Source organism: Kluyveromyces lactis, assembly GCF_000002515.2.
Source record: "Kluyveromyces lactis strain NRRL Y-1140 chromosome B complete sequence".
Taxonomy (NCBI): Eukaryota; Fungi; Ascomycota; class Saccharomycetes; order Saccharomycetales; family Saccharomycetaceae; genus Kluyveromyces; species Kluyveromyces lactis.
Genome location: NC_006038.1, coordinates 1,221,977 through 1,237,269, shown reverse-complemented (window position 1 = coordinate 1,237,269; position 15,293 = coordinate 1,221,977). Strand labels below are relative to the sequence as shown.

At 40.1% G+C, this 15,293-nt stretch overlaps 5 protein-coding genes across 5 annotated transcripts; 3 read left to right on the top strand and 2 right to left on the bottom strand.

The window, feature by feature from the left end:
• Nucleotides 1-57: 57 nt before the first annotated feature.
• On the top strand, nucleotides 58-3,249 carry LOS1 (Ran GTPase-binding protein LOS1; the record flags this gene model as incomplete). Its single annotated transcript, XM_452156.1, has 1 exon — nucleotides 58-3,249. One exon carries the CDS (start codon nucleotides 58-60, stop codon nucleotides 3,247-3,249), a length of 3,192 nt encoding a protein of 1,063 aa, XP_452156.1.
• A 586-nt stretch (nucleotides 3,250-3,835) lies between these two features.
• On the top strand, nucleotides 3,836-5,740 carry EAP1 (Eap1p; the record flags this gene model as incomplete). The annotated part of the gene is made up of 1 exon (XM_452155.1): nucleotides 3,836-5,740. One exon carries the CDS (start codon nucleotides 3,836-3,838, stop codon nucleotides 5,738-5,740), a length of 1,905 nt encoding a protein of 634 aa, XP_452155.1.
• Nucleotides 5,741-5,814: 74 nt separating this feature from the next.
• Nucleotides 5,815-6,873, bottom strand: RFC2 (replication factor C subunit 2; the record flags this gene model as incomplete). Its single annotated transcript, XM_452154.1, has 1 exon — nucleotides 5,815-6,873. The coding sequence occupies one exon, from the start codon at nucleotides 6,871-6,873 to the stop codon at nucleotides 5,815-5,817; it is 1,059 nt and encodes a 352-aa protein (XP_452154.1).
• Nucleotides 6,874-7,084: 211 nt separating this feature from the next.
• Nucleotides 7,085-7,513, top strand: YAE1 (Yae1p; the record flags this gene model as incomplete). The annotated part of the gene is made up of 1 exon (XM_452153.1): nucleotides 7,085-7,513. One exon carries the CDS (start codon nucleotides 7,085-7,087, stop codon nucleotides 7,511-7,513), a length of 429 nt encoding a protein of 142 aa, XP_452153.1.
• A 128-nt stretch (nucleotides 7,514-7,641) lies between these two features.
• Nucleotides 7,642-14,994, bottom strand: TOR1 (phosphatidylinositol kinase-related protein kinase TOR1; the record flags this gene model as incomplete). Its single annotated transcript, XM_452152.1, has 1 exon — nucleotides 7,642-14,994. One exon carries the CDS (start codon nucleotides 14,992-14,994, stop codon nucleotides 7,642-7,644), a length of 7,353 nt encoding a protein of 2,450 aa, XP_452152.1.
• Nucleotides 14,995-15,293: the final 299 nt, after the last annotated feature.

Sequence of the window (15,293 nt, the reverse complement as noted above, 5' to 3'; positions counted from 1 at the left end):
GACAAGGACTTAGTATTTATTTGAAATTCAGAAGAAGAAGAAGAAGAAGAAGAAGGTATGTCACATATCCAGCAGGCGGTCGATATTGCCAATTCTTCTACCGCTGGAAATGATTTGAAGAAACAAGCACTTGATTTTTTACAGCAGCTGAAGAGTTCTGAAGATGCTGTACAGGTGTTTTCACAGTACTTGCAGGATCCAGTGGCTAGTGATGTGGGCAGGTTTTTCGCATTGCAAGTTTTGAGCGAGCAGGCGTTGGAGCTGCCGGCAAATCATGAGAAATTGTATGCGTTGCAGCAAAGTGCGTTGCAGTTTCTGCGAACACAACTTGAGAACAGCAGTAGTGATGGAGCCAGGGTTTCAGGAGTAGGTCAAGGTTCTAAGGGAGTGAAAAGTACGCCGCCAGAATTTGTACGTAATAAGGTGGCAGAGTTGTTTGCTCATTTGTTTTATAACATGTACGGAGAGGTTAATAATAATATGTGGTCGAGTTTCTTTGTGGATTTAATTCAACTAGTTGGAATAGCATCGTTAAGGGATTCTAAGAGTACCGGTGTTGAGTTCAATGCGATTGGATTGGATCTTTTCTTTAGAATATGTGCATCTATCAATACGGAGATCGGTGATCAAGCATTTGTCAGATCGAAAGAGGTGCAACTCAAGAATAACGAGTTGAAGGACTATATGCGTGTTCAGGATGTGGAGTTGTTGAGTAATATTTGGTTTTCTGCACTTTTGAATTGTCAACAGTTGCCCGTACTAGCGTCATTAGTGCTTCAGTGTGTTGGATCGTACATTTCTTGGATCGATATCAACCTCATAGTTCAACAGTCATACATCGGTACTATCTATGAATATTTGAAATTCCCACAAACGAAGCTTGCATGCGGGCAATGTCTCTGTGAAATCATCTCGAAGAAGATGAAACCTGCGGACAAGTTGCAATTGCTAAGCATGCTCAACTTGACCGATAGAGTAGTGGCGACAGGTTCCGCTGAAGACCTTGACGTTTTGGAACAGATGGCAAAATTGACCAATGGTGTTGCTCTTGAGTTATCCATGGTTATGGATCAATGTAATGACTCACAAGAGTTACAGTCAGTTTCATCTGCGGCAGATGAACAAATCATTAACGTTGTGTCACCACTGGTCTTGAAATTTATGGCCCATGAATACGATTCTGTCACTCAACAGTGTTTCTCATTCGTTACCAACTATCTAGCTGTTATGAAAAAGCTTTTCGCTCTCGGTGGGAAACCGGGTAGTGCCGTTGCAGTGAATTCGAAGAGAATCCCTATTGATCCAGCTCATTTGAATTTCCTCAAATCGCTAGGTACCGTATGTGTGCTGAAAATGAAGATTGACGATTCATGTGATAGCATTGACGATAACGAAGAGATTGATGAATTTGTTGAAAATATACGATCAAAGCTAAAGACTTTCCAGGATTCCATCGCAGTGATCAATCCAGAATTATACTTTGACATTATCTCCGATAATATTGAACAGTCAATTACCGAACAGCAGGATTGGAGAGTGTTGGAATTAGCTATTTACCAGCTTCACAATTTCGCCGAATCCATAAGAAATAACCTTTTCGGAGTCAATAAGACAGAAATATCCACCTCGAAACCTGCTCAATTAATGGAAAAGTATATGACAACATTGTTGAATCATCCAACGTTATTCCAGATGAACAACCCATTAGTTCAGATCTCATTCTTTGAACTTGTTGTAAGACATAATAACTTCATTCAAGTAGAAAACAAAGACTTAACTTTGCTTAATATCTTTTGTACTCCTTTCAGTATGTTCAGTGGTAACGAACGTGTCAGGTTGAGAACATGGTATTTATTTACAAGGTTGATCAAAACCTCAAAGCCAAAATTATCCACCGATTTTTTGTCAATGCTTTTGTCCAAAATTTCTCCACTTCTTTCCATAAAGGCAAGTCCTTTGGCACAAGAACTGGATACTATTTTCGATAGCCAACTGTACCTTTTCGAGGGAACTGGTGTACTAATTGGAGCTAACGTTAACAATGAGTATGAAATTCTAGATGGTGTTTTAACACCTTTATTCGCGGATCTCGAACAATGTATTTCGGCTCAGGTGAAAAACCCACAAGTTGTATTGCAAACTCATCATATTTTAATGGCTATCGGTACTGTGGCTCGTGGTGTACATAGCGGACTAGTTCCTGATAATCAAGTCAATAATGCCAAGGTCAGTGAGAGAGTTATTTGTAAGAGCTTGATTGAGAAATTTTCCAATATTGCCGAGGTCATCTTGGTTACGTTTTCTTATTTTAACAAATTTGAAACCATAAGAGATGCAGCCAGATTCTCTTTCTCTAGATTAATCCCTATCCTAAACAATCAAATCATACCATTTGCAAGCAGATTGATCTCAATCTTTTTAAACTCCGATTTGAAACCTTTGGAAATGGGTGATTTCATAGGATTTTTGGGTCAGATGATTCACATGTTTAAAGATGACGATAACTGTTATCAGCTTTTCAATAATTTGTTCACCCCTGTTGTGGAGAAAGTTTTCACTTTGGAAACACAATTGGAACAAGAATCATCTACATCCTCAGAATCCAAATCCTCTAACGGTAAGAATGTCATTGTAACGGATTCCTTCAGAGAAAAGATCAATTTGAAAAAATCGTACTATGGATTGTTGGCTACTTTTGTCTCAAATAACTGTACTTCTCTTCTACTCACAGAGAGCAATAAAAACATATTACCAAGGGTGCTCACCGATTTGTTAAGCTACACTGCAGAAGAAATTCACGAGACGTCTACCATGAAACTGTCAATTAACGTCCTTGTCAATTTCATCAACTTTTTCGGTACTGGCATCTGCACGGACCCAAAGGATAGAAACGCTATCAACGTAAACAAACTCGATGGGTTAAACGAGTTTTTCATTACCACCAGTATCCCGCTACTATTTGAAATTCCCTTCAAACCTGAATACGAATTCAATATCCAAGATGGTGGCTGCAGAGTTATCGCATGTGATCTCTCCAGATTACTCAAAGCTCTCTACAACATCAATAATTCTTCAACCAATAATAATATCAACGAAAATGCATGCGTCAAATATTTGACCGAAATCTACTTCCCCCAAATTCAGTTCCCACAATCATTAGTTGTTGAATTCATCAATGCCTTAGGAACTTTGGATGCAAAACAATTCGAAAAGTATTTTGTACAGTTCATTACAAACATGAAGCAATAAAACAAAAGTTTATAGAGGATTCAAATTCACTAAACAAAACGCATCCTATCATCAGTCATTTATGCATTTGTTCATCATTCATCATTATCTAATCTTATAAAAGTAATACAAGCATCCTAAAAGAGTTTATCAAAAACCATTTGACCGGCTTCAAGTACAAAACTACGGCTAATATACACACCCATAAGTAGTATAGATAGCTTTAAACAGCATTAGTGCCGTCAGACAGTAGGAACCACACTGCTGTTTCAAGGTTAGCCCATGTAGAGCTGAACTTTTTGGTTACCCTAACTTCATAAATTTTCCAAACAAACAACATTCCTAAAACGAACAAAGGAATTCAATCAAACCTTTAAGTTATCAAGTGATAAAGGAGGGATTGGCGAAAGTAAACAACGATACAGACGGTATATTGCAACTAATTTTGGTGCTCAGAGCCGGTATATTATCTTAGAATTAACATATCATTGTTTATACAGTGCTGCACCGATAAACGAGTGATATTTTCTGGTCAGAAACAAGTTTTGATACATCCGTTTACGATAACGAACGAACAGACTGCAACCGCGAAAAAGCGACGTTAGCAATGTCCGACACAGCAGAAGAGAATGGCCTTACGAGGTTTCTTATGAAGGTGAAGGAAAATCTGGATACCAGCCAGTCAGAAGCTCAAACTGAGACCGAACCCATTGAATTTAAGTACACTTTTGATTATAAGCCTGAATTCAGCAGTGGCAAGGTGGTCTATTCACGGAACGAATTGCTTGCTATTCGCGAGCAAGTTGCAGAGGAAGACGTGACCAATCTAGCTTCTGAATTGCCTAACAAGAAGTTTTGGAGATTACCCGTTCCAGGATCCAACGTCGGTGGTAGGAAGGGATCCAACACCAGAGGTAACCATGATGATAAGTTTGGCGGAAAGGACAGAGGTGCCCAGAGTGGTAGCAGAAATGCCAGGAACAATAGAAATAGCAAGCGTCAAGGTGGTAAAAAGGCTGGGAAGGAGAGCAACGAAGAATACATTGCTTTGGAAGAACAGATGGAATCTACAGGGAATCCAATGGCAGATTTTGAGAATTGGAGAAACAAAATGAAGGAACTGGAGCGTCAAAAAAGAGGGTTGGACTCTGATGCGGGCAAAGATTCGGATTCTCCTGCAGGATTGCCAGCTCAAAGTTTCAGCTCCATATCCGATTTCTTCAATTTAAAGCCGGATGACCAAAAGAGTGCTCCATTGGAAGAGCTTGAGCCAGCGGACTCGTCGGAAGACGTTTCGAAACAAACATTTGAAAAACAAGATAGAGATTCCCAAGATGTTCAACACGGCAGTCAAGGCCAAGGCATAAGCAAGAGCAATTCTTCCAGATTCTCCTCGTTCTTCCAAGGTGGTAATTCTCCGGATGCCAGTGATAACCGTCCTATCGCGAAGCCTCCAAGTCAATCTTCGGAAGATAGCAGACCAGCTGCGGGATCCAGGCTACTCTCTCTATTCAATACTGACTCACCATCTTCAGATTCGGTAGTTCAACACCAACAACCTGAAAAGCCCATGGTAAACAATCCACCTGGTCTTACTCAACAGTCTTCTACCACATCATTGTCGTCGGTCGCTTCTTCGAATCATTCCCAACCTCACTCAGGTCCTCGTGCTGCGAAAGATAATGATGTCAATGGCAGCGTGTTTTTGAAGAGTTTAATGACTAAAGGCAGTGAAAATATGATGCAACAGCCCTTAGTCTCTGCCCCTCCGGGCCTTTCCCAAAATCAATCTCAGATACCTAACATCACACAGCAGCAGCAGCAGCAGCAGCAGCAGCAGCAGCATCAGCAACAGCAACAACAGCAACAACAGCAACACATTCAGCGCCCACATCAACAGCAGCAGCAGCAACCTCAACAACGCAAACTTCAACAAATTCATCAACAACACAGCCAGCATGCTCATCCTGCTCAGCAGCAGCAACATGGTAAACCACCACAAAACATTGCTCAATCAGGTGCTCCAATGCAGGCACCTCCAGGATTCCCAGTTGGGATGCCACCACATATGATGGCCCCTCCTATGGGAATGCCTCCACAGCACTTCCAAGGTGGCTATGCTATGCCTCCTCCACCGCCACCTGGAATGGGACAGCCACGTATAATGAGCAACGGTAAAGGATTCCCCGAACACTTGGGTAACCCACAACAGCAGCCTCCTAGCGCTCCAAAACAGCCAGCAAGTAAAGTTGGTCCGCAAGGTCAAGTTCCTTCACAAGGCCATCCTCAATCCCACCCACAACAACCTTATATGATGTCAGGTATGCCAATGAACTTCAATGGGCAAAATGTTCCAATTCCAGCTCAAGGTATCCCACCAAATGCATTCCCATATGGCCATCCAATGATGGCTCTACAGTTTCAACAACAACAACAGCAGCAGCAGCAACAACAATACCCGCAGCAACAACAACACCCGCAGCAACCGCGCCAAACAAATCCGCGCCAATAACGCAATTACATCTAAATAAGTAGCAAGTAAATCGATACTTTTCTTTGCATTCATTGATCTAATTACTCATCTAACTAGTTATATAATTGAGATACCTTCATTGCTAGGTTCAACATTTGAAGATGCTCGCTAGCTCCGTTGGTTAACTTGGAATCGCTATCGAAAAGTAGCCAAGATACCTTATTCTTAAACTCTGTATCGTAGCTTTCATTCTTGATGTAATACTCATGCAATTGGGTCAATGCTGAAGCTGCACTCCATCCCTGGTTAACAAATTCCTGTACCTTATCAATAATCTTGTTGAGATCTTTTCCTTTTATTACGTTGATTAGATCCTGTAGTATCTCTTCATGAATCGTCCCCGATAATTCATTAGCATGCTTCAAAGTAATAGTATTCGCATCATCGTTCTGCAACACGATCTTAGCTGCAGATTGGAGCAGAGTTATAGCCTTTCTTAGATCACCTTGGGAAATATCTAATATTCTTTCAAGAACACCGTCTTCATATTTCAAAGATTCTTCGTTAGCGATGAACTGTAGACGGCTTAGTGCATTGGATGAATCCAACGCTTTGAATCTGAATTTGGAACACCTTGAAGCCAAGGGATCAATGATTCTAGTAACGTAATTACAGATCAAACAGAATCTAGTGACACCAGAATAGGTTTCCATGGTTCTACGCAGCGCACTTTGTGCGTCAGCAGTCATAGAATCGGCTTCATCAAGAATGATAATTTTGTATGGTGGACATGGATAATTCGCAAGGTCTGATTCTGATGGCTTAGACACAGTGAGCCTAGCAAAGTTCTTCACTTTCTCTCTGACGATCGAAATACCACGTTCATCGGACGCGTTTAATTCTAGAACTCTGCTGTTCGATAAATGGGGACCGTACAACTCTTTCGTCAAAGCAAGAATAGTAGAAGTCTTACCAGTACCAGGAGGACCATAAAACAACATATGTGGCAAATTTGCAGTCTGTAAAGTCCTTTTCAAGACGGTAACGGCATGATCCTGAGCAGCAACATCATCTAATTTCCTTGGTCTATACTTTTCAACCCATGGTTTTGCTTGACCTTTACCATCTGATGGGTTCAACTTCTGTTTCTTGAATATCGTTCCACTAGACATCGCGCCTCAACACCTTCTTGAGCTCTCAATGGCCCTTTACAAACCTTTATTTCTCATATTTTATAATCCAAAAGATCTTATCATTCAAAGTCGTTAAAGGTTCAGCTGGGAATTTTTCAATGTTGAAAGCTTATTAAATACAGAGTACACGATGAGATGATAAAGAGGTGTCCACTAGAGGACCAAGATATTGATCATAACCTCACGACCAATGACCGTGGAGATGACAGATGAGGAAAATATATGGGGCTCTGATAATGAGGCCAGTACCGGTCCTCAAGAGTCGCTAGAAGTGAAGAAACTTCAACAAATACATTCGAAAAGAGGGTATTTAGATGGTATTTCGTCAGCGAAGGAGGAAAACTTGCAAGCTGGGTTTGACGATACCTTCCCCTTGGGTGCTAAGTATGGGTTTCAAATAGGGGAAATTGTGGGTAAATTGAGGCTATTTACCACGCTTTATGGGAATGCAGACCCTCAAGTTGCTGCAGACTTAAAGCAAGCTCAAGACGAACTACGGATTAACAGGGTGTTGTCCGCTAGACACTTCGATGAAGAATTACAACCTTTAGATTCATTGAAGGTACTCCTATCCAAATGGCAAGCTCGGGTATTGGATTATGAAGGTAAGTATTCTTGATGAGTATGATTTTTATTTTGATAAATAATGACAGGTATACGCACCTTCTTACAAATACATAGTGTATAAGAAGATATAATGATTCAATAGTCTATAATGCTTTTAGCGATGTTCTTTTTGTTTAGGTATCACCAGAACGAACACCAGCCGATGTAATGTTGACATAGGTTTTCTACTGATGTAGCTTGCTGGATCAACTTGTCGACTTGATCAGGCACAGATAGTTCTTGATACCTTGGGAAATCGTTACCAGTAAGTTTATCAGCGATTCTTTTGAGAACAAGAGTGGCTCTTGCGTTGCGGACTTCTGCCTTTTGTTGTAGTTCCATCTTGGCCGCATCTTCAACGGTGATGACGCCCTTTCTTAGTAACTCACTTGGATTTGCAAGAGGTAGATCTATTCCCGTCTGTTCCATCACGGCTTGAGTCGGTAGATCGAAACCCCAGTTGATTAATGGATCGTATGCAAAGGCTTCCAAAATAGCCATCAAGGACTCCTTATTATCCCTTAGGACCATCATTACGTTCTCACAGGTGATACGGAAACTACCTTCAATACCACTGACTTCCATTGCGTACGTTAACATTCTTGTTAATCTGAATGGTACCTTTTCTGGGTATTTCTCTCTGAGAATTGCAGCTTCGAAACAGTCACCGAAATCAATGTGGACAACTTTACCAGTAACACGGTCCAACATCAAATTACTTGGATGACGATCACCTAAACCTAAAATATATCCTACCATTGACATGACGGCTAACGATCTTGTGTAAGTTGTACGACGTTCGAGCCATGATTCTGATGAACGACTCTTTAACCATAGAACCTTATACAAGTCCTGGCCCTTGGTGTTATCAAGAGCATAAGTGAAAACTTCCACTTTTTGCAATAGAGTTAGGTTATCATAATCAGGAGCCATTTGGAGCATTATTCTGTGTTCTATATTTAGTGGAACTTTGCTTGCTTCACGATGTTCTCTGATCAAGACATGGAATGTATCACTATTTGGAACCCATCCCAAAAGACCGGATTTAGGTGATAATGGGATAGCAGGGTATTGTTGAATGTTCAAATGCCTTTGGAAACTCTCGGGGTTATTCTGTAATAAAGTATTAACCAAACCAAACAATTGCATGACCAAATTATCTTGTCTGATATCTTCATGGCCCTTGACAATATATTGATAGTCTTTACCATCGCTACCCTTGATAGATAGCCTACGAGGACGCTGTTTGGATGAAATAACAGTAAATATTGGCTCGAAATGGGTAATTCTAATGACAGGTTTTCCGGCATGATATGTACCTGGAACAGCAAGTTCTAAATCTTTCGCAGCAGCTAGTTTTGGTGAAACATGTTGGAGATCCAACGTCTGTAATTGAGGGAGTTTCCTGCTAATACGACGGAAGACATTATAATAGATATCCCAAGCTTGGTTAAGGTTGTTGATATCTTTTGTTCTCTTGTAGTTCATTACCCACTCGTGGGCATCGTTCAAATCCCTACCAAACGAATTTTGGAACGAAATCTCACGCAAGGTTTCAGGACCACGTTTTAGCATCTCATGCAATGGCTCCAAAGTGGCAAACATCTTTTCCGTGTTATGTTCACCAAAGAATTGTCTACTAGCATCTTCAAGACCTTCGTACCAAAGTTCGTGCCACAAAACAGCGACTCTGATCAATTCGTCACTTACTAATTCTGCTTGATCGACAAGTTTAGGACTGTGCATTCTCATCTTATCTATGATGGACAAAGCTGCCCTCTGTCTTGAGACCGAATCAGATTTAATGGCAACTGTCAATGGATACACTAATGCCTGTGGATGGGCTTTACCCAAATCAGCTAGCAAAGATAGTAAAGATCTACTAACGGTTTGATTTGGTTGATGAATTCGGGAGATCAATTGTGGGATAACTTCTAACCAGTTATCGATCTTGATCAATCCAAAGCCTTCATGCATAGCTTGTGCAGCTTCTGGAATACCACCGAATTTGAACCACAAAGTGAGTAATCTTAACGTATCCTGTAAAGAACTCGATTGGGAAAGAGCAATAGAACGGAAAAAACCTTTGATGGCTGGCACGACATGACGTTGGACCAGTTCTGGAGGGAAATTTTCATTCGCGCCAAGCCCTGCCACGGCACCATTGGTAAACTCCGTAGAGGCGTCTTCAAGTGTTAGAACTTTGTCATCTTTGATTCGCTGGGTAAGCGACGAAGTGACCTCGAAGTTTGCCAATGCCCAATTATGCCAAGCTTTATACCACGACTTATCAAAGTGAGTAGCTAGTAAATAGGAACCTAGGATAGCATCAGGATTTTCCAGGCGCCAATTTGGCTGTAGTGAGACTCTCCATTCACCTTGCTTTAAGAAACAACGAGCAAGTAACTTCGTATAGTCTTCAATGTGATGCTGAGATACGCTGCTATTCTGTGGGACACTTTGAGCTATCATGTTACTGGGATCGAGGCCTAGATCGTGTGCCATACGAGAAGTAAAGCTTATTAAATGGTTGAGTGCTTCCTTTTGAGAACCTGTAGCCCACATGTATTTCAATTGGGCGTAGACAACTGGTGGAGGTGCACGAGCAGTATTTGGATTCTTTGGATCACTACTCTCTTCCAGAAGAGTGTTCAATGTCTTCTGAGCTAGACCTAACCGTCCGGACTTCCTACAAAGATTAGCAAATTTAATCCATACTTTCATATCTTGTTTAGGCTTTATAACTAGTGACCGTACCTTTAGAATTCTTTGCCAGACATCAACATTCTTTTGACAACCTAACAATCTTTTGTTCCATGTCTTCCGTATCATAGCCCGTCTATCGGAACCCTGTGGTAAATTTTTATACTGAATTATTTCTTCTAATTCCGCGACCATTTGAGTTCTTACCACAACACCATAAGCACGGTTGTAACTTTCGTTCACCAAGGCAGACATTTCAGTAACAAGAAGATCTCTGGCAGCAAAGATTTGTTCTTGTGCTTTATCGAAATTGTTGCGATGTAGACAAAGAACGGCAGCAAAGAAGGCCTTATCTGGAGATTGTGGTTTCATCACCTCAATGTACTGCTCGATTCGATCCCATTGAGCTAAACCCCACGCAGCACCCGCAGCCAGAGGAGCGATTGCTCTCTTAATGTCTATCTTTGACGAAGCCCACTTGTCTGCTGCAAGTTCAGACAATTGATCCCAGTCACCTAAGGCGTGTAATGATCTCATTTTACCAATTGTAACTTCTATCGAATCTTCACCAGCAGCCTCACGCTTATTATACGCAGTCAAAGCGTCATCCCATCTTTGTAACTTTTCGTACCAAGTTTCCTTCAATTGTAGATCGTGGTGTTGCTGCGCATGCTTCAAAATACCGATTGCTGCATCTGTTTGGTGTAATTGATTATTGATACTGATTAAGGACTCGATAGTTGAAGTTGTTGGCTCTTCAATGAACTCCAGTTCTTTATAATGTAAAGCTTTTGCATATGCATGACAACGCTGAGCGTATTCGCCAAGAGTTGATATAGAAATTGGTAGCGGTTTGTCGTCATGCTCCATGAATTCAACCAAATTTAATAATGTCTGGTGGATTTCAGGAGGATTGTTTGGTGAGGATAAAGCAGAGCACAAAGACTGAACCAAATCCTCTTGATATTGCGTGTAAAGTTCACCCCAACAACTTGCAAATGAGGCGTTGAATAATTCTCTAGCTAATGGATAGTAGATACCAGCCAATCCGGAGCAGGCACGTAAAGCATGAGAAGATGATTCTTTGAGTAAAGAAATTGATAGCCGTCTAATCCACTCTTGCCAGTCCTCCTTTGTTCTTTGTTGACTACAATCCCAGGCATTTTTTAGCACAAGTTGGTTGACAGGAAGCTTCTTGGAAGCTACCTTTACATCGTCCATTTCTTTATTAGGTAAATCGAAATCTTTATCAATAATAATTTTGGTCGGTAGTGGCTCATTATTCAAAAGTTTGGCAACCAAACGGTCGTATATTGTGTGCTGAATGTTCTGTTTGACTAAAGTTTTATTGATAACTGGAATGAATACAGTAAAATCAATATTGAGTTGTAAAAGAAGTAAACTTAATGTGTTCATTGTTGCTTTCACGTACTCGAGTTCTGATGTATTTAAGACTCTTACTAGGGCTTGCACAATCCTAGACGACATTTCTAGTGGATTGACATTTTTCGATAGACGTCCTATAGTAATGATTGCGGCCTTCTTCAAATTTCCTGAGCTAAACTCCGATAGTTTTATGATAGTTGGCAGTACGAGGTGAGCATATTCCTCTAGATGTGGTCCAAAAACTACCAATGACTTCAATATTCTAATTGAGACAACCTTCTTATTCGACTGGTCTTTTTCCAAAACATCCAAAAACAAAGATAGTATATTAGGTAAATAAGGATTGAATTCTCCTTCTAAGGCTCTTGATAGTGATTCGATAACCGAGATGATAGTTAATTGTAGCTTTACGATAGGGAAGAATTCTGAGATTACTTCCACAATTTCAGACACATGTAGTCTGATGTGTTGTTTCACAATTGAAATCAAAACACTGAGCTGTTGGAAGTAGAGCTCAAGAAGTGAAGGTGGACATGTGTGCATAACCAGTATAAATCCAGGAATGATCTGTTTCAAAAATATGACACAGCGAAGCCCCATTGTCTGGAAAATGTGCATGATCGCTTGAATAACAGTTGAATGGTGAATAGATAACGAAGGATCTTTCAAAATCTTCATGAGGACTCCAATTACTACGGTAGGATAATACTCCTCGTTAGATGGAGACATACCTTGCATTAACAAAGCCACATCAATTGGAGGGGCATTTTGTTCTACCGTAATATTTGTACTAGATGTACGTTCCACTTCTCTGTGTTTATACGGATCTAAAGCACCAAGAATACCTATCAGCCTGACGGTTTCTCTACGAATGTTCTGTGAACTTTCAGATTTTAAAATATTGAGAAGAACGCCAAGTAATTCAGGATAATCTAATAGCGGATCAATAACATATCCCGAAGAGGCAGATAATTGGCCTAATGCTTTCAAAGCTGCATTTCTTTTGAATGAGTTAGACTGATCTTGGAAAGTATCAATTATTAATGGCATCAATTCATCCAAGAAAGGAACCATATCTTCACCTCCGACCACCGATAGCTCACCGATTGCTTTAAGAGCTGTTGATGCCACCGCAGAGGAAGAGTCTTGTGACTTCGGTAGTAGTATTTCAATTACAGGCTCTAGATATGGCTTTGTAACATCACTACTGGAGCTGATCAATGTACATAATAGAGAAGCACACTCTTCTTTCTTTCTAGTTAGCTTTGAGTGTTTCAATTCAGTCAATAACTGAATAAGAGTTTTCCTCAAAGATGGAATGACATATGCAGGATTCACGAGGGCTAACCGACCACATATCCTCATTGCTTCCATTTGGATTGCAAAGACTTCGTCGTTCAGGGCCATAAATAGTAGTTTAGTGTTATCTGGTTGTGATAATTGAGGGTCAAAATTAGTATCTAAGTGTCTCAAGATCTCAAGTCTAATCTCGGCAACTGGATCTGTAATTGCTACAGTCAATAGTTTGCTCAATACCTCGGAAACAACATTCAAAGCGTAAAGTGAAGTTTGCTTACAGATGGAGTCCTCTACGAATAGATCGCATGACGTCAAAGCTGCAAGCTTCCTCACTTGCAAATTGTCATGTTCCATATATGATATGATGACACGCCTAATGAACTCTGTGAGAGAATATTTGGGTTTTATGTCGGAAAGCATCCTTAAAGCCTTCGTAAGTATAACAGCATCAAAAATATCGTTATTGGCTTCACCAGTTTTCTTGAAGAGTGATTGATCTCTATAATTTCTTGCGGTCTCTGCGGAGAATGGTTTCATAGGGGTAGGGGATCCCGGTGGTCTGAACTTCTCACCAGATAGTACAAGACATATTATATTGAGTAGCTTTTCATTGATTGTTCCCTCCAACGAAGGGATTTTCTCGCATACAATCAGTAAGGTCTCTTGCATGTGATCACTTAAAGGGCATGCTAACATATATTCAAGTAGTCCTCTGTTTAGATATTTTGCTAATAATGGACGAACTGCGCATGCGAGTTTGCCGATGCAATAGAAAATTTCCTGTTCATAATCCTTTCTGAATTTGTATTTTGTCGTTAGGCCATCCCGTAGGTTTTCGACAATGGCGTCAAGATATGGTCCAATATCTGGACCAACGTAATATGCAATATCACCAACAGAAATTAAGATAGGACCCTTGTCAGAATTTGTAACCGGATGCGAGTTCATATTCTTTAGTAAAGTCAAGTAATGGATCATTGTTGAATCCAAATATTTTTGTGTAAATAGCTTAGGATCAAACGCAGCAAGTACCGGAATGATAGCGTAGATTTCCTTTCTAATTATAATGTTTTTGTTTTCTCTGTATCTCATAGTAGTCTCATATATCTCTTCGAATTTGTCCTTCAAATATCCACCTTCCAATGATACCAACTGTCTATAAACCAACAATGTACCATGTATGGAAACAGTACTATTGAGTTGTAATCCATATATGCATCCATTAAATAGTCTTTGAACCCATTTCTTCGTCAGAGAGGAATCACGGTTATTAATGATAGTCAAACATTTTCCCAATGTGACAGATGCATCTGTTCTAATTACAAGTTTTGTATCTCTCAACGCTCTCCAAATGTTATCCAAGATTGAATTCACAAATGGATATAGTAGATATGGAGAATTATCAGCAATTGCACTGATAATTAATAAAGATGCATGTTTCCTATATTCTTGTTTTGAATTCGATGAGGAGTTTTCTGGAGATGTGGTCAACCACTCAATGCATGTTTTAACTTCGAATTCCACAAATTCCGATGTCAATGTTCCACCGGGAACTGCTAGTTTACCTAAGGTTCCTGCTGCTGCTCTCATTACTTCAATATCATTGGATGGTATTAGAACACGTAAATAGTTTGCCAATCTTGATGTTTGATTTGGTAGTTCGTCAGTACGAGAATAGAAATCAATCAAAGTATCAACAGCTAAAACACCACCTAGCTTTTCGTTAGAGTCGTTCCCGTGAATCAATTCAAATACTTTATTATTAATATCATTACTGAACCGTTGAAAATGTTCCGTAGAAACTTCCCTTGCCAATGAAATCAACGATGATCTCAACTCGAATGAGGCAGCTGTACGTTCCATCTCACTGGTACTTTTAAGTTTGGTAAAGATCAAATTGAACGCTTTAACACTATTTTCAACATTAGAATCGGATAATGCTGCACCAAATTCGCCGGAAATGCTATCCCCAGGTACATCTGTGTCCTCGGTTTTACCAGATGATTGTATACCATTGGAATTGGGCTTCAAACTAAGCTCTTGTAAGGAGGCTGCTGTTCCTGACACCAACCTTTTCTTGGCGGACTCTCCCTTTCTTCTGAGCATTGTAAATGCGTGTATATTAGAATTTTCTGAGAGCCGATTGGTCTTTGCACAAAGAGCACTTTATTATAGTATATGGGAACTTGAATTCTAGACCTCTTATGGTCCCTACAGCAATAAAACAGTCTTTTGTTTTGTATAATTCAATCGCTTCATTTGGCCGTAATCATACTGTTAGTTTATTTGTTTATTGGACTTATCAGAGCATTCTATTTCAATATCGTGTCCGGGTAAATAAATAAAATGTGTCACGTGGTTATACATGAGGTTACAGTAGTAAATACAGTATTTACCATCTCATG